The 17,966-nt window shown below is 38.5% G+C and overlaps 2 protein-coding genes across 2 annotated transcripts; one reads left to right on the forward strand and one right to left on the reverse strand.

Annotated features, from left to right (window-relative positions):
* Positions 1-10,066: 10,066 nt before the first annotated feature.
* Positions 10,067-14,492, forward strand: LOC146467047 (uncharacterized). The gene is made up of 3 exons (XM_085126393.1): positions 10,067-10,954; positions 11,674-11,896; positions 13,005-14,492. Exons 1-3 carry the CDS (start codon positions 10,109-10,111, stop codon positions 13,721-13,723), a joined length of 1,788 nt encoding a protein of 595 aa, XP_084982519.1. The 5' UTR covers positions 10,067-10,108; the 3' UTR covers positions 13,724-14,492.
* Positions 14,493-14,594: 102 nt separating this feature from the next.
* LOC146467048 (uncharacterized) lies at positions 14,595-17,139 on the reverse strand. Its single transcript, XM_085126398.1, has 4 exons — positions 16,223-17,139; positions 15,946-16,066; positions 15,510-15,614; positions 14,595-15,172 (listed from the first exon to the last, which is right to left on the reverse strand). Exons 1-4 carry the CDS (start codon positions 16,378-16,380, stop codon positions 15,107-15,109), a joined length of 450 nt encoding a protein of 149 aa, XP_084982524.1. The 5' UTR covers positions 16,381-17,139; the 3' UTR covers positions 14,595-15,106.
* Between the last annotated feature and the right edge of the window lie 827 nt (positions 17,140-17,966).

Raw genomic sequence — 17,966 nt, forward strand, 5'->3', positions numbered from 1 at the left:
ATTATAACCCCCGAACGTAAGGATTTATAACCACCGAGTTAGATTTCTTACGTTTGGGGGTTGCAAAACCCTACGTTCGAAAGTTAGATTTTCTACGTTTGGGGGTTACAAATTCTCACGTTCGGGGATTAGATTTCTTACGTTTGAGGGTTAGTTTTCTAACGTTTGATGGTTAGTAATTCTCACGTTTGGGGGTTAATTTTCTTACCTTTGGAGGTTAGGGATTTTCACGTCTGGGGTTAGTTTTCTTACGTTCGGAAGTTAGTAATTCTTACGTTTAGGGTTTAGATTTCTTACGTTTGGGGTTTGGTAATTTTGACGTTTGTGGGTTAGTTTACTAACGTTTGAAGGTTAGTAATTCTTAGGCTTAGGGCTTAGTTTTCTTACGTTTGGGGGTTAGCTTTTTTACCTTTAAAGGTTAGTAATTCTTAAGTTTTAGGGTAAGTAATTCTTACCTTTCAGGGTTAGATTTCTTACGTTAAAGGGTAAGTTTCCTTACGTTTGGGGGTTAGATTTCTTACGTTTGGGGGTTAGTAATTCTTACTTTTGGGGGTTAGTTTTCTTACGTTTGGTGATTAAGGATTCTTACGTTTGGGGGTTAGTTTTCTTACGTTTGGGGGTTAAGGATTCTTACGTTTGGGGGTTAGTTTTCTTACGTTTAAGTGCCATTGTCTGAAAAAGTGTTCCAGGGGCCAAAACTTGTGGTCAACCGATTTGGCTAAAACTTGGCACAGAAGTTGGTTGCCATGAGATATTTGAAAAGCCAATTTGGCTCACTTCTCTGACTTTAAGTTTTAGAGTTTTAGGGGGGGTGTCATTTTTCGCCCTTTGAGCACAAAAAATCCAGCCTTTCAGGGGTCATTTTGAAAGTGCCATAAAACCCAACTGGTAAATTGTGCTGCCAAATGAATTTGACTATGAATATTACTATAATAGAGCTTTCATTTCATGCATGTAACTTTGCCCTCAAGGTATTGGACAGAGAGGAGCCTGGGGCTAGAGTTAAGCCAAAATTAATGTCACAATTACAACTCAAAATTGCCATTTTTCAAAAAATCAGTGTATCTACCTGCCTTCTTGCCTAACATCCGTACCTAAACCATTATTTACTTTAGTGACCTAATTATCAAAATCAGTTGAGAAAAATTTGGCTTATCACGGTTTGTTGAATTTTTTTCACAAACACTCCATGCCTCTATAAGGTCATGCAAAATGGAATTTTGAGCATAATTCACGCCATAAAGAAACCAAATTGTTGACATGAAGCCCTCATTCTGTATTTGGTTGTGAAAATGAATTATTAAAGCTAAATCAGTTTAATTGTTTAGAAATACTCTGATTCTTACCTTACAATTGCTCTTAAAGGCCTTTGATTAGCACAACAAATACCCTCATTTAGCAAAACAAGGTTTAATTTGTACTTTGAAAACCTAGTACCCATCAAACAGCACAAATGATGAAGGCCTTACCTCGATATAACGATCTTTCTAAACGATGCTTGAATTTTTCATTGATTAATATTCAGTTCCAAGTCATAATTCTTCTCCGATGCTCCAAGCATGGAAAGTCTCTATATTTTGTCAGGCCTGATTTTTATTATGATTACAAGATAAAGTTAGCTTAACGAAAACGTTCGTTAGCATATAATCTATGTCTGTTAACAGCCTGAACAGTTCTTGTAAATACCCACCAGTAAAGGAGCATGGCCATGCATACATAGATATATAAACTTACGTAGAGATATACGAGCTGCAGTTTATAGCAGTGCCGATGTGACCCGTTACTTCAGAGTCCTCTAGAGCGGAGTAAATGAAACCATCCGTCAAGAAGGAATGCACAGTTAGGAGAGCTCGATAGTAAAACAAAAAACTTGTGTTGCTAAATACAATAACCAAACGAGGCCAGGGCATTGAGATGATGCAAAATCAACTGGTCCGCCATTTTGGACATAGGAGAGAGTGGGGACTGGACCGAGGTTACGTTCTTCTTCCGTTTCGCGGCTATGTTTTATCAGGGGTAAGAAATTCAAGGGTAATTTCACGATGGCACTTTGTTCCTTTGAAGGGGTAAGTGATCAGTGCGGTGCCACCGCATGGGCTCCGCACGAAACAGGAATGGTTCCTTTATTATCCTGCGAGAATGATATGACTGAATGGTTGAAGGAAAAGTACAAGGAGTCAGGTGCGTCTGGGGCAAGAGGAGGACCTGGTCATACCAAAGCAGCAGGTGATTCAAAATATCTGTTAGGGATCATACACGCGCACAAATGGCCTTTATCGCGATCCAGTGGACTCTTTTCTGTTGAAGAGAGGCCACGATATTTTACGATATTGTCGTCACTTTATGACTGATTGAAGATTTCCCGAGGTAATTTACTTGATTCTTGCGATGAGAAACAAACATTCAACAAATTGTTCACAGGAAGGGCAAAGGGGTTGACTAAAACCCTAACTTTGAAAGGTAAGAGCGCAGTAATTTCATCGCAACAATCTCCTTTGGGGGTAAGTTTTCTTCAGTTTGAGGGTTAATAATTCTTACTTTTAAGGCGTTCGATTTCTTACGATTGGGGGTTAAAGGATTCTTATGTTTAGGGGTTAGTTTTCCTAAGTTTGGGGTTAAGGATTCTTACATTTAGGGGTTAGTTTGGGGTTAGTAATTTTCAAGTTTGGGGGGTAGTTTTCTTACGTTTGGGGTGTTAAGGATTCTTACGTTTGGGTGTTAAGGATCCTTACGTTTAATGATTAGTTTTCTTACGTTTAAGAGTTTTTTTTTACGTTTAGGCGTTAGTTTTCTTAGCTTCGGGGGCTAAGGATTCTTACGTTTAGGGGTTAGCTTTCTTTCGTTTTGGGTGAAGGATTTTTACGTTTAGGGTTTAGTTTTCTTACGTTTAAGGGTTAGTAATTCTTACGTTTGGGGGTTAGTTAATTTTTATGTTTAGGGGTTAGGGATTCTTACGTTCAGGGGATTGTTTTCTTACGTTTGGCGGTTAACTATGCTTACGTTTGGGAGTTAGTTTTTTATGTTTAATTGCTAAGGATTCCTACGTTTAAAGGGTTAGTTTTCTTACGTTTGGCGGCTAAGAATATTTACGTTTAGTTGTTAGTTTTTTTTTACTTTTAAGCATTAGCAATTTTTACTTTTGTGGGTTAGTTTTCTTTCGTTTGGGGGTTAAGGATTGAGACGTTTCGAGGTTAGTTTTATTACGTCTGGGAGTTATTAATTATTACGTTTGGGGGTTAGTTTTATTATGTTTGGGGGGTTAAGGATTCTTACGTTTGGGGGTTAGTTTTCTTACGTGTGGGGGTTAGTATTTCTTACGTTTAGGGGTTAGTTTTCTTACGTTTGGGGGTTAAGGATTCTTACGTTTGGGGGTTAGTTTTCTTACGTTTGGAGGTTAAGGATTCTTACGTTGGGGGGTTAGTTTTCTTACGTTTGGAGGCTAGTGATTCTTACGTTTGGTGGTTAGTTTTCTGACGTTTGGAGGTTATGGATTCTTACGTTTGGCGGTTAGTTTTTTTACGTTTAGGGGTTAGTAATTATTACGTTTGGGGGTTAGTTTTCTTACGTTTAGGGGTTAGTAATTCTTAAGTTTGGGGGTTAGTTTTTTTACGTTTAGGGGTTAGTAGTGATTACGTTTGGCGGTTAGTTTTCTTACATTTGGGGGTTAAAAATTCTTACGTTTGAGGAATAAGTTTCTTACGTCTGGGGGTTAGTAATTAATACGTTTGGGGGTTAGTTTTCATACGTTAGGGAGTTAAGGATTCTTACGTTTGGGGGTTAGTTTTCTTACGTTTGGGGCTTAGTAATTCTTACGTTTGGGGGTTAGTTTTCTTACGTTTGGGGTGTAAGGATTCTTACGTTAAGGGGTTAGTTTTCTCACGTTTGGGCGCTAGTAATTCGTACGTTTGGCTTTTAGTTTTTTTACGTTTGGCGGTAAAGGTCTCTTGCGTTTGGGGGTTAGTTTTCTTATGTTTGGGGCTAGTAATTCTTACGTTTGGCGGTTAGTTTTCTTACGTTTGGGGGTTAGTTTTCTTATGTTTGGGGGCTAGTAATTCTTACGTTTGGTGGTTAAGGATTCTTAAGTTTGGGAGTTAGTGTTCTTACGTTTGGGGCTTAGTAATTCTTACGTTTAGCGATTAGTTTTCTTACGTTTAAGGGTTAAGAATTCTTACGTTTGGGGGTTAGTAATTATTACGTTTAAGGGTTATTTTTCTTACGTCTGGGGACTAGCAATTCTTACGTTTGGGGGTTTAGGATTGTTACGTTTGGGGGTTAGTTTTCTTACGTCTGGGGGTTAGTAATTATTACGTTTGGGGGTTAATTTCTTACGTTATTGCGTTCAGGATTCTTACGTTTGGGGGTTAGTTTTTTTTACTTTTGGGGGTTAGTAATTGTTATGTTTGAGAGTTTGTTGTCTTACGTTTGGGGATTAAGGATTCTCACGTTTGGCGGTTACTTTTCTTACGTTTGGGGGTTAAGAGAGAATGTCCGTGAAGACCGCGTGATATCAGTAAAATATGGCACATGCTGCAAAAATTCAAAATCTTCATATTTCGCTCAGAGATACCCTATGATAAGCCAACAAACGTGATATATTTTTTTTGTTCAAAGCTGGTTGTATTTTCAAGAAAATTCTCAAAAACTGTAACGGGCGCCGACCGTCATAAAATGGCGGAAATTAGTGCGTCGAGTAACAACACAAGAACTTCGCTCGTGCAAAGCGTAAAAGGAAGCACGGTTTTTTCAAATAGGTATATTTGTGTAAGAGACATTGGCAAATGATTTAAGTCTAAAACCAGGACTGTTTACTTAACTGGGAATGCACGGCACGAGTTTGAAAATCACCAATATTTCATTGTTTAAAAATCTCATTTTGGAGCAGTTTTTCAATAAACGTTTTTTCCATGCGGTATAACTCAGAAGCGCTTGAGATTAAGATTGTCATTAGTGGACATGGTCTTCTTTTCAAGGATATAAAAATTAGTCTGGGGCTCTTAACTTCTGCATGGAAAAAACACGCTCTATGTCGAGAAAAATCACAAACTCCACTTGTCAACAAACACAAATCATCGAATTAGAGTCTGTTATCGAAGCCAATATTCCAAGCAAATCTTAGTGCTTAGCACCGTATTTGATTTGGAAGTCAACATTACAAGTTTACCTTGTAAAACTTGTGGCTGTAGATTGCTTTTCATCGCCACTCTCCCTTCAAAATTGTTATCTTCCCTTCGAACATGTTTACCAAAGCACAAGTAATCAACAACCATACGTATGACTCCTGCATGAAACATTACAGTTCCGATCCTGACAGATTCAACCATATTTGAGTCTCCACACGGCTCTGGCAAATAAGGTAACTCAATTGTACGATTAAGAACGATGATTCAATTATCTATAGCTACAGTCGCAGAAGAAGAAATTTTTCCGCCCGAAGACGCACACAAGAGGAATCGTCTGTAGAATGAGAATGTTTGTCACGCAATGAGACCGAGCGCGCAGGACACCCAATAAAACTAACAACCAGATTATATTTTTTCCGCGGCAGTTTGTCTGCGTCTACCGACTTCAAGCTTAAAATACCTTAGCTGACATGGTACTTAATCTGTTACCAACTTTTTATCTTTTAGGATGGGATTTTTTTGTACAAATTTTTTACAAGCAGATGCTTTGTACATCGTGCACGTGCAGTGGACAGAATGGTACCACTGGTGTCAAATGGGCACACCATGTCCAGCTTAATAGCCCGGCCTTGCCTGACTTTATCGACGAGACTAAAACAACATAAGAGAACCGAATTTAAAGGCTGTGACAATTACTTCTTTAAGATAAGAAAGTTCGCGCCTTATGTAAGCTACGCTCAAATAACGCCCTTTTTCATGTAAACCCTGGCAAAAGAAGCAATCCTTTGAATTTCAAGTTTTCATAAATGAGCAGCCTATCCTTCGTGTTTCTGAGACCATGTTCTTGGGTGTTTTACTAGATGACAATTTGACCTGGAAATCTCATATATCCTTAACAGCAAATAAATTATCCAAATCTATAGGTATTATTCATAAATCTAGGTTTTTTCTCTCTACTCACTCCCTTCGTACTTTATACAATTCTATGATCCTTCCATATTTATATTATTGCAATTTAGCTTGGGATGGTACCTATAAGTCAAACCTTCAAAGAATTGTAACCTTACAGAAACGTGCGTTAAGAATAGTAAGCAATTCCACATACATTGCCCATACTGGCCCTATCTTTAAGGAACTTAAACTCTTAAAATTTCATGATATCCATTCGTTTCAATTAGGCTTTTTTATGTTTTCATTCAAGAACTCTACACTCCCTTCCAAATTCAATAACTTTTTTTTACTGAATAGTCAAATCCATAATTATAATACTAGGAATGCTCAGTCCTTCCGCTTGCCACTGTGCAGAACGAACACCAGGAAGTTTTCAATTTACTTTCAAGGTCCAAACTTTTATAATTCGCTAACTTCTGACATAACTAGTTCTCCCTCCTCCGCTTCTTTTAAAAGAAAGCTTAAAGAATTTCTTCTTTCTAGGTATTAACTTCTGTAAGGCTGTAATTCTTAACTAACTAACTTACTTAATATGTGTATGTGTACGTGTGCGCGGTCAAAGTTAATTTACCATAAGTCCATATTGTAATTCTAATATAAGATTAGTTAAGTGAGGAAGCCTGACTTGTTATAAGCCTCGTGGTTTCTTTCAGGTTTCCTCGCCATTTATTTTCTTTCTTCAATTTTTTTTCTTCATTTTTTTCTTCCCATCTGTAAATGTTGTGTATATGGCGAAATAAATATTGTATTGTATTGTATTGTATAAATCAATCATTTATTAAAATCATCTTTTACATTATTCAGATGTACACTACCCGCGTTTAGCGAAAGCTATTCAACGCGGGTAGAGTAACACGGGCCGGTGGTGTAAGTGTCGCCTGAAGGTTAGCCTAACAGTGGCATAAATGCCACCAATGCTTTTAGCACTCAGCTTGTAAGGCCAATGAAGAACATACTTAAAGCAAAAAGCAGATAAGAGCCCGGAAAACGAATCTTATTGCTGGCAGATGCAGCCTAGACAAAGTGACTGAATCTTTTTCATGTAAGGCTGTTTGCGATGAACTGATGTGTCAGTGACATGCTAAAAGACAAACAAATGTCCTTTAGAAGTACAACATTTTCAATGCCCTTTGTAACATCAGCTAGGCTTAGCTTGAGCTACACAGTTCCATATGGCCGATGAATCCGGATTAATTGCAATTTACAGTCACGGCATATTCCTACCCAAAGCAACGATAATTATTACACGTTATTAGGATAACTGTGCTCCTGAAAATAAAAAAAACAAAAAGTTTCTAGAATAATATTAAGCACCGCAGGGTTCTAACCACGGCCGCACCCATACTCATGGTCAGAAATATTTAGAGAAGAAGGTTAGACCCTCAAATGGTTCGGATGGCCACGTTGAAATTTTTATGGCGGCCCCGTCTACAATTTGGAGATGTAAAATAACCACTGTAATGAGCCCTGAATATGACCACTCTCAGTACCAGCGATTAGTCTGAAGGGCTTCTGAGGGAATATAATGAGACTACAAAATTGTGTAACTGTCAGAGTTCATTTTATTTGAGAGAACTTAACGGAGTTCTTCACAGATTAGTAGCTACAACTATAAAAAGTATCCATAATAATAATAATAATAATAATAATAATAATAATAATAATAATAATAAAAGCAGAAGCGTTGCATTTATAGTTGGGTTTCCAGGAAAATAAGCATGTTGGTTTCATTTACGGAAAAAAATTTAAGTTCGTGATAAACATTATAATTAAATTATCGCACACCAAAAACAGGCTAGTTTATTAAAAATGCGAGCTTCTTGTTGCAACTGTATGTTAATTTTGTTCCGACTTACGGCTTTTCGCTCAGTTTGAAAATAAGACACAACTCTTAAATTTCATATTGACCTTCCCCTAACATGAATTAGCAAAACTACGTTGCCTTACGGGAAAATTTGTACCTGTTGGCTCTGGTACGTCTTAGATAGTCTCCGAAAGCGCCTTGTTAATACCGCGGTCAGCCTTGCATGCGCGATTTCCCTTTGGCGTAGCTCGATAAGGTATCGTTGGGAACCTCTCCACCACCCAAAGCCCAAAGAGAAGGGATGAACTGGACAGATGGTCATGTCCGAAATGTCACAAGGTGCAGTGAAAATTGAAGCCCGTGCAAAAATTAAGTTTATCTCCGACTCAACATCACTTACGCCGACAGACTGTGTGTGTGCTGAGATGCTTTTTCCGCATGAAAGCAACGGGAGGATAAGGGCACTTTTTTTTCTTTTGCTCGTCTTCGTTTATCTTGGGAGCACTGTCCCCCAGCTAACCTCTGAAAAGAGCAATTGATATCCATTTCATGTGTTATCCGGAAGGACAACGTGGCTGCGCGATCATCTGTTTGTTTAAAAATTTAGAATGACGCGATGGTCATTATATCATTAGGATTGGTTCACCTTATTAAATTTGGTTTTCTTTAGTGTTGAGCGCTCCCGCTTTTCCCTTCCCATTATTTTATTACTACTTTCCTTCTTCTAAATTTTACATTTGTTTATTTCCTTCATTTCTTCCTTTGTTTGCTTACAAGTTCGTTTTCTTTCTTTCTTTTTTCTTTCTATCGTTCGGGCTGCTTTTCTGTCTGTCGGTGGTTCTTTCTTCCTTAACCTATCTCGTTCTTTTTGGCGTTTTTTCCATTTGTTTTAAGAATTTTAGAGCACAGAGTGTCTTTTTTAACAAACCAAAATTATTTCCTTATCCGCAAAACTTGTGTAACACCTGAAGGAATATTGGTAACCAAGCCTTCCTTGTAAGGAGTGTGATATGTCATTGCGTGACATACAAATGATATGCATGGATTGAAGAAGTCAAAACGACAGTGTCGCTCAGTAATCGAAAATCTCGCTCAATGGTCATATTTTTACGATGAAACAAGCTCAGTTGTACGTTAGAGAAAGATAGCAGATATGGTGTATTTGAAACTGCGAAGAATAGCGCCGATGTTTGTACAAGAGCCACCCAGGTATCGTTCAGATAGTTGTTGATTTCGTAAACTCGCTGTCAGAGGGAAGATGGTAATTTTGAAGAGAAAGTAGGAATGAAAACCAATCTACAGCCACTGTTTTAGCAAGGTAAACTTGTAATGTTGACCTTCTAATCAAATAGGTGCTAAGCACTAAGATTTGCTTGGAATATTGGTTTCGATAACAGAGACTAATTCGATTATTTGTGTTTGTTGACAAGTGGAGTTTTCTCTACATAGAGCATGGTTTTTTCGTGCAGAAGTTAAAAGCCCCAGACTAATTTTTATATCCTTGAAAAGAAGACTATTTCCACTAATCACAACCTTAATCTCAAGCGCTTCTGAGTTATACCACATAGGAAAAACGTTTATTGAAAAACTGCTCCAAAATGAGATTTTTAAACAATGAAATATTGGTGATTTTCAAACTCGTGCCGTGCATTCCCAGTTAAGTAAACAATCCTTGTTTTAGACTTGAATCATTTGCCAATGACTCTTGCACAAATATACCAATTTGAAAAAACCGTGCTTCCTTTTGCGCTTTACACGAGCGAAGTTCTTGTGTTGTTACTCGACGCACTAATTTCCGCCATTTTGTGACGGTCAGCGCCCGTTACAGTTATTTGGTAAATTTCTGGAAAACAAAAGCAGAGCTGAACATAAGAAATACACCACGTTTATTAACATATGTCTGAGCAAAATATAAGGGTAGTCAATTTTTGAACCCTGTGCCATCACTCACTCGGTCATGAAAAAAAGGCGCTCTTAAGGATTCTCATGTTTGGAGGTTAAGTTTTTTACGATTGGGGGTTAAGGATTGTCACGTTTGGGGGTTATTTTTGTTACCTTTGGGGGCTAGTAATTCTTACGTTTGGGGGTTACTTCTCTTACGTTTGGGGATTAAAGATTTTTACGTTTGAACGTACGTGCAGAGTCCGACAAAGGTTCCTACTATCAGGAGTGGTCCTCGGATACTCCTGAAGAACAGGCCAGTTGTGGAGCCAGTAGGCAGAAGCTTCTTGGAATGGAAGAAAGAGGCTCGGTTAAGATTTGGGCCGATCTTGACAACACTAGTACCGGTGACAGTGATTCATCGGATGACTGTGAAGAAGATGATGACGCCGTAGGTGACGAATCTTTGCCAGAGACGCTCAACTTTCTCGATGCGGAGCTTCTCCAGGATGCCTTGAAGGAATCTGCCATTTGCAGAGACTGCAAAACTAGTGAATTAGAACTTTTGGAGGAGAAGGAAACAAGGAGTGGGCAAGGGCAGGTTTGGGTTCTTCGTTGTAAACGTGTTGACTGTAAATCGCACAACCATCCAACGCGTTTTCACACATCGCCGAAGAATTCGCGATTTTACGATGTGAATCGCGCCATCGTTTTGGCCTTTAGAGCGATAGGTCGTGGCTATTCAGCAGCCCAAAAGTTTTGCAGTATTGTCAACTTGCCAAATCCAGTGGGGAAAAAGCCGTGGTCTCAGCATACAAAGGCGATTTTGAAAGTCGCAGAAACAATGCTTGAGGAAGAACTCTGTGATGCCGCCTTTGAAGTGAAAAAAATTCTCAGGGATGTGGGAGACATCGAAGATTGTTCGGATGACGCACTAAAAGAAAAAATTGTGGACGCTGGTGCAAGTTTTGATGGTTCGTGGAGCAGCAGGGGCTGGACAGCGCGCGATGGCCTTGTGGCTGCAATTTCGGTCGAATCGGGCAAAGTCGTGGATGTTGTGTATCTGAGCAGTGCATGCAACCAATGCACAAAAATGGAAGAAAAAAGAAAACGCGGGGAAATTTCGAGGCGACAGTTTACAGAATGGTATCTAGGCCACGATGAAAACTGTTTCATGAATCACGAAGGAAGTTCAGGGGTAAGCTTACGAATTATTTTATTTTTTGTTTATCCTTCGCTCATGAGGGGCACATATTTTTAATAATTGTATGTGAATTTCTAGTTTTAGTCCTTTTATTATTATTATGAGTTGAACATTCCAGGCTTGCATTTTAGCATGTTAGGCCGGGGATTTTCGGTGTGGGTTTGAAGAGTTTAATAAGAATGTGACTTGAGATATTGAGGGGTATCCTAGGGGAGTGGACTTAGCATTCAGGTATTATGTTTTTTCTTTTTTTTTTTTTTTTTTTTTTTTTTTTTTTTTTTTTTTTTTCATATAAAGCAAACTAAGACATAATCAGTAGAGTAGAGTTATAACACTGCTGCATTGAAGTAGTACACACATCAGACTGTATTTCATATATATTTGCATGGAAGCTAAGGTCTGGATTACTTCAACTTCTGTTTTGAATTCACTTACCTTATAAGGATTAATTTTTTATAGCCCCCAATTGGCAAATGGTTTCCAGGTACTGTTTTTCGAAATAATACACCTGTAGTAGTAGTTATCGTTATTTCCGGATTAAACATATCAAAACCTTAGATGACAGTTGATCTGAAATATGATTATTTTGAGCTCCCTCGTAACGTGTTTTTTTTTGACGAACCAATCTACAAATTGACATGGCCAACATTAGCTCTTTTGGCCTTGGACTAAGGAAATAATTTGTGTTCACATGTTATTACATGTCTTTGTAGGCAATGGAAGCAGAAGGTGCTGTGCGCATTTATCAGCGGTCAGAAGAGAAACACAAGCTCCGTTACATCCCATATGTTGGTGATGGCGACAGTAAAAGCTACACCAGAGTGAAGAATGCAGCTCCTTACGGACCTGCAGTATACATAGACAAAGAGGAGTGCATTGCTCATGTCACAAAGAGGATGGGGTCCAACTTGAGAGCTCTTGTAAATAAATATAGTGGTAAGCTACAACAATGATAAATTTTCACCTATTTGTTATGATCCTGTTCCCACCTCATTTCAAATTTTTATTCTAAACATAACAGTATTATTGGAAGCTTATGCTTTTTAGTTTGCCAACAGGTGTACAGATGTACGTCCTAGTGCCATCCACACCTGTGCCCAACAGACTTGCAGCTACTTGAAATCATGCAGGTCATAAAAAAGCCACTCATATATTTAACAATTTATTATTCCACGAGCACACGTTGGATATGAGATGATAGATAGCCAATGAGGCGCACAGTGCCGAGTTTGCTATAATCATCCAATATCCAACAAGGGCAAGTGAAATAATTGTTTTATAAAACAATCAAGTAAGATTGGTAGGCCTTGCTGATTTCCTTTTCAAGAGCAACCATAAAACAATTATGGTCGCGACTTCTTGGGCATGGTATAATTACACGGTAGATCTCAATTGTCAATACCCTTTGATTTTTTGATAATTCCCTTTGTTTCCCAAAACTGTTACAAGCTGACAGAACTGAAATTTAATCACTTTCTGAGTTCACCTTACATAGAAAGGGTGCATAATAGTTCCTTAAAAATTCATCATTAATCGTTGTCATCACTGTTAGCTTTATTCAAAATTACAGTACTCCATTCATTACAAATGCTTCTCAAGAGAATCATGTTAATTTTACATAGACCTGTACAACAGAAGAAAAAAGTGATAAGTAAATAATGCAAATAGTAATGTTTTCAAAGGCGAAGTCGTAAAATTAAGCCTAATTCTGACCTGGTCCTGGTTGTTCAAAGAGCGGATAACTCTACCCAGCAGATAAATTGCTATCCAGCGGATAAAATCTACTCCAACCAATACATTTTATCCACTGGATAGCGACTTATCCACCGGATAGAGTTATCCAACCTTTGAACAACCAAGGCCTGCACTGTAGAAGAAAGTATGAGAACCACAGATTTTGTAGATGACCTTGTTATGTATTGTATAAACACAGTGAATGCACCGGGCTGTTAATAGAGATTTGCAAACAAGTGAGAGTGGGAATAAAATATTTCTATGACAAGAGTTTGTTGAACTAAATTAAGTTGTATTGATCTCAACACAGGAAAGAAACTGTCAGATGGCAAAGGCATAAAAGGCGCTGGTAGACTGACAATCAGCAGAATTGATGCGATGCAAAGCTTTTACGGGAAAGCCCTCCGGGATAACAAAGGAAATGCAAAGGAGATGGCAAAAGCCACAAGAGCGATTTTGAAGCATTATGCCAGTACCCCAGAGAACCCCCAGCATGAGGACTGCCCCATTGGTAAAGATTCTTGGTGCAGCTTCCAGAAAGATGTTGCTTGCAACACTCGCGAACACAAGCCAATTAAAGATCCTCTTCCACCTGCAGTGGTTGAAGTCGCCCAGGAAGTTTTCAGTAAGCTTGGAAGTGAGTCATTTTTAGCTGGTTGTGAACGATGTTTGAGCCAGAACAGAAACGAGTCCCTACACCATGTCACATGGGGCTTAGCACCCAAAGAACAGTATGTCTCACCACAGGAGACTTACTTGGCTGTATGCATCAGCATTCTTTTGTTTAATGCAGGAGCCCAGGCTACCTACAGGAAGTTATGTCCAGCTGTAGGGATTCCTGTGAGACCTCCAATGTTGGAGGGTTGGAAGCGAATTGATAATGAGCGCATTCGCGGTAGTGACTATAAGGATCAAGCAGAGGTGAAAGCAAGGAGAAAGAAACTGAAAAGGCAGAAGGTAAAGAAGCAAGATGGTTTTGTCCACAAAGAGGGCACAACGTACAGTTCAGGGGCTTTTTATGCACCATGAACCCTCAGTGGTCGGTGAAACAATAATTATAATACCTCTCTGTCAAAGATTCTGTGGCATTTAAAGCATTTGGTGCTAGAGTGGAAGGCCTAATAATAATAGTTTTGCTGTTTGTCTTAAGTAAAAATTGGAAAATCTCTAAACCTTTTCATGTTGGCATGCCCAGGTTTGTTGTTACCCTACATGTATGTAGATTTGAATTTTTTTTCCAAAGGCTGAAACTATCATTGCTATTCCTGAGGTAAATTTATCGAAGGATTTTGTTGGAAAAATCCTTTTACACTCCTATGCACCATGCTGTAAAGTTATAACTAATAATTTATGAGGAGTCATTGTTAGCACCCACTTGTGGGATAATATGTTAAATAACGAAAAACGCTTTCGTTGATAGGCACTGTATATACATGTAAATTTATTCTTTATGACCTTGTCTTCTTGAGAATTGCAAGGCTACAGTCAAATTTTTACTCTTCAGAATTTTACTCTTCAGAATGATAATCAAACTTGGCAAAATGTCTTTTATATTGTCACTTCCGCCAGAATCCTTGGGATTGTTATTGACTAATGTAAATTTGGGACATTGCCATTATAATGTTGTTGTTTTTTTAAAGGAATTCCATCTAGGTGAAAACTATGCAAAGTCATTATAGGTTCTCCTTTATTTATTTATTTCTTTCTTTCTTTATTTATTTATTTAGTTATTTATTTATTTATTTATTTATTTATTTGGTTTAGATGCATATTGCATCCTGATTGTTTCTAAATTTCAAGGATAAAAAATCTGGGCATTGGTCTCCATCCCTGCTTTTAAAGGGTGTATGTAGATTTGGGGGGGGGGGGGGGGGTACACAGGAATTCACTTTGTCAAGTTGAGAAAATAATCGGTGAGCCAGTAAGTAGTTTCAGTTATTTTTTGTACAACACATTGAACTTTTTTTAATTCAAATTTTTCTAACACGTGTACATAATAGGCAGTTCCAGAAAAAATCCATACTCACCCCATAGAAGGTCATTGGAAATCCCTAAGGGGAGGGGGCTCTAAGAAGCCAAAATTTTAGAAGCAAAGTATGAAGCTAAACCGGGTGGAGTTGGGAGGGGGTGGGTATGGATATTTTCTGGGACTGCGCAATATGCATGAGTTGAAATATCTAAAAATGTTTTTTTTTTTTAACAAAGGGGTCCCAACCTGGTACCCATAGTCTTTAGGCTATTTGGACAGCGTTAGTCGCCAGGAGAGACTGTAGGGAACTGGAATTGGATTTCTGGGGTAAAATAACACTAGTCGTTACGGGGCAATCACTCCGATTTTTTTTTTCTTCGAATTCCCCAGAGTCTCCTGATGACCAATAGCTGGCAAAATAACTAATTGCGAGCCTAATTTCTTCAGGCCTCAAGTGGTCTCATTTCCATAACTCTGCAGAAATCTTGCAGGGTAACTTTAAATGCATCCTGTGTAGATAAAAGTTGAAATACACATGTTCAAATACTTGACTTTGCTATCTTTAGAGCCTACACGTTTCCCTTCGGTTGCATGTATAGCCTGTATATGCCCAAAAATATGCCCCCCCCCCCCCCCCCCCTTTCCTGTCCGAAAAAAGGAAAAGAGCGATAAAATTACGAAAAAAACAAGAAAAGGAAATCAGCCCCCCGAAAGCAGTATACCAAAATAAAAACCAATTAAAAACTCTGGCGGTACCGTGGCCCCCTTTGAAACACCTCGTACCACGAACTTTTTTAATTTCATGTCAAGAAATTGTAAGCTTGGGATAATCAAGCGTCAACTTACTTCGCGAATTTCACCTTTGATGTCACCCGGTACAAGATCCCTGATGTAGTTCAACACTTGTTCCGGAAACGCATACTCGCAATCCTCTGGACCCACTTCGTTTCGCTGAAAACAAAAAGTGCTACAAATTTAAGGATGGGTTTTTCCATTAGTATTAAATTCTCACATGCGCTTACCGAATTTCCGGTCATTTTTGATAATTGCTTCGCATGGCTAAACGAGGTTATTTAGATGTACGTATTTTAGTAAGAAGGAAGTATTTAGCAGATCCTCGGTAACGGAAAATAATATTATGTCACTGTATAACTTCAAATTGCTATCCGAACATGGAGTTAAATCTGGAGAATTGGAGTATAAGTATCCATTGTTCAGAAACGATTGGTGTCAGCACTACATATAGACGAGAGGGATTTAGGGATTAATTGCTTTTACTTACCATCAACGCGTGGGCCCAGGAACAATAATGATAGTAGCGGTTCTTCCTCGCCGGCTTCCCCCTTTTTTTTCTGTCTGCAGTGCTCTTTTCAAGCATGTCGGCGAAGAAATTTGCGTCGTACCTATTCAAGATCGAATTCATCAAGGAGTATTCCAGACCATTGGCATTTTTGCCTGTGCGTGCTGTTACTACGGCAGCAGTAATATTTAAGGACTTTTCCTTAGGAGTTACAATCGTGTAACAAATTGGAAAGCACATTTACAAGCAATAAGCTTACCCAATTTCTGCCATTGCTGTAACCATGCGGTCACGGTGATTCACCGGTACTGTTGTTTCCGCCGCTCTTTCTTCGGATGCTTTAGCCCGCCTTTGTCGCTTTGGCTTGGGCGCAACAGTTTTGTGTGATGAAGCCTTTCCTCGTTTATTTTTTCCCATGATGATAACAAAATACAATATCGTAAAATAAACACCGCAAATATCTAACGAAATGGCGAAGGAATTGATTACTCTGTAATGCGAGTACGTGCAAAATTGCGGGAAAATCTTCACAGGAGGTGACCGGAAGAAAAAGTGCCTTGCAGAATGATTGGCTAATTTTCCGCAAAGGCGTTAGGGGGCGGTACCTGTTTGTGTAGCGAGAATTTTTTTCAAGCGCTGTTTTCTCGAACTTTAATTTCCGCTTCGAGGAGACACTTTGAAGAGTTACAACTCAACAACGATTTGGCCGATTTCTGTAAGATTTGGCCAGATCCTAGAACAATGTATAATCAACAAAAGGGTGTCGGGGAATTCGATAATTCTTAAAACTTTTTCCTTGACAGCCATTTCTGTGCGTTCACTCCGCATGTTTTTCTTGCAGTTTTAAAAATGTTCCGTAACTTTTGAACGCAAGCGAATTAAGGAAAACCCCGACACGCTTTTTTAGCCTTTGGGATCCTGACCGTGAGAAGAAAAACAAAATTTCAAAATATAAAAATCGCGTTGAGTTGGAACTCTAGAAAGACGAACCGTGCCTTCAAGTTTCGACACCGCGGAAAACTTAGGAATTTATTTTCTTGAAAAAACAATGAAATATTTGGATACCCAGTTCTATAAGCTTTAATTTGATATAGGGTTTTGGGTATCTGTGATGTAACCGAGAGGCGCTACATCCGTTAAACTGAAGCCACCCCTGAAGGTACACGGTAACCTTAAAAAATCTTACAATTGGTGGTTAGTTTTCTTGCCTTTAAAGGTTAAGGATTCTTACGTTTGTGGGTAAGTTTATTACTTTTGGGGGTTTGTAATTCTTACGTTGGGGGGTTAGATTTCTTACGTTTGGGGGTTAGTAATTCTTACTTTTGGGGGTTAGTTTTCTTACGTTTGGGGGTTAGATTTCTTACGTTTAAAAGTTAACAATTCTTATGTTTGGGGGTTAGCAATTCTTACGTTTGGAAGTTTGTTTTCTTATGTTTGAGGGTTACTTATTCTTACGTTTAGGGGTTAGCAATTTTTACGTTTGGCGGTTAGTTTAGTTAGGTTTGGGGATTAGTTTTTTTACTTTTGGGGGTTAAAGATTCTTATCTTTAGAGGCAAGTTTTCTTCAGGTTTAGTGTTAATGATTCTTACGTTTGAGGGGTTCCTTTTCTTATGATTGGGGATTAAAGATCCTTATGTTTGGGAGCTAGTTTTTTTTAAGTTTGGGGGTTGAAAATTCTTGTGTTCTGGGGTTAGTAATTCTTACGTTTGGAGGTTAATTTAGTTACGTTTGGGGTTTAGTTTTCTTTCTTTTGGGAGTTTATTATGCCTACTTTTAGGGGTAAGTTTTCTTCAGTTTGAGGGTTTATAATTCTTACATTTGAAGGGTTCGATTTGTGACCATTGGAGGTTAAGGATTCTTATGTTTGGTGGTTAGTTTTCTTACGTTTGAAGGCTATTAATTCTTACGTTTAGTCGTTAGTTTTCTTACGTTTGAAGGTTAAGGACTCTTACGTTTGGTGGTTAGTTTTCGTTTTTTGGGGGGTTAGTAAATATTACGTTTG

This window comes from Pavona decussata, unplaced genomic scaffold (assembly GCF_977016875.1).
Source record: "Pavona decussata unplaced genomic scaffold, jaPavDecu1.1 SCAFFOLD_139, whole genome shotgun sequence".
NCBI lineage: Eukaryota > Metazoa > Cnidaria > Anthozoa > Scleractinia > Agariciidae > Pavona > Pavona decussata.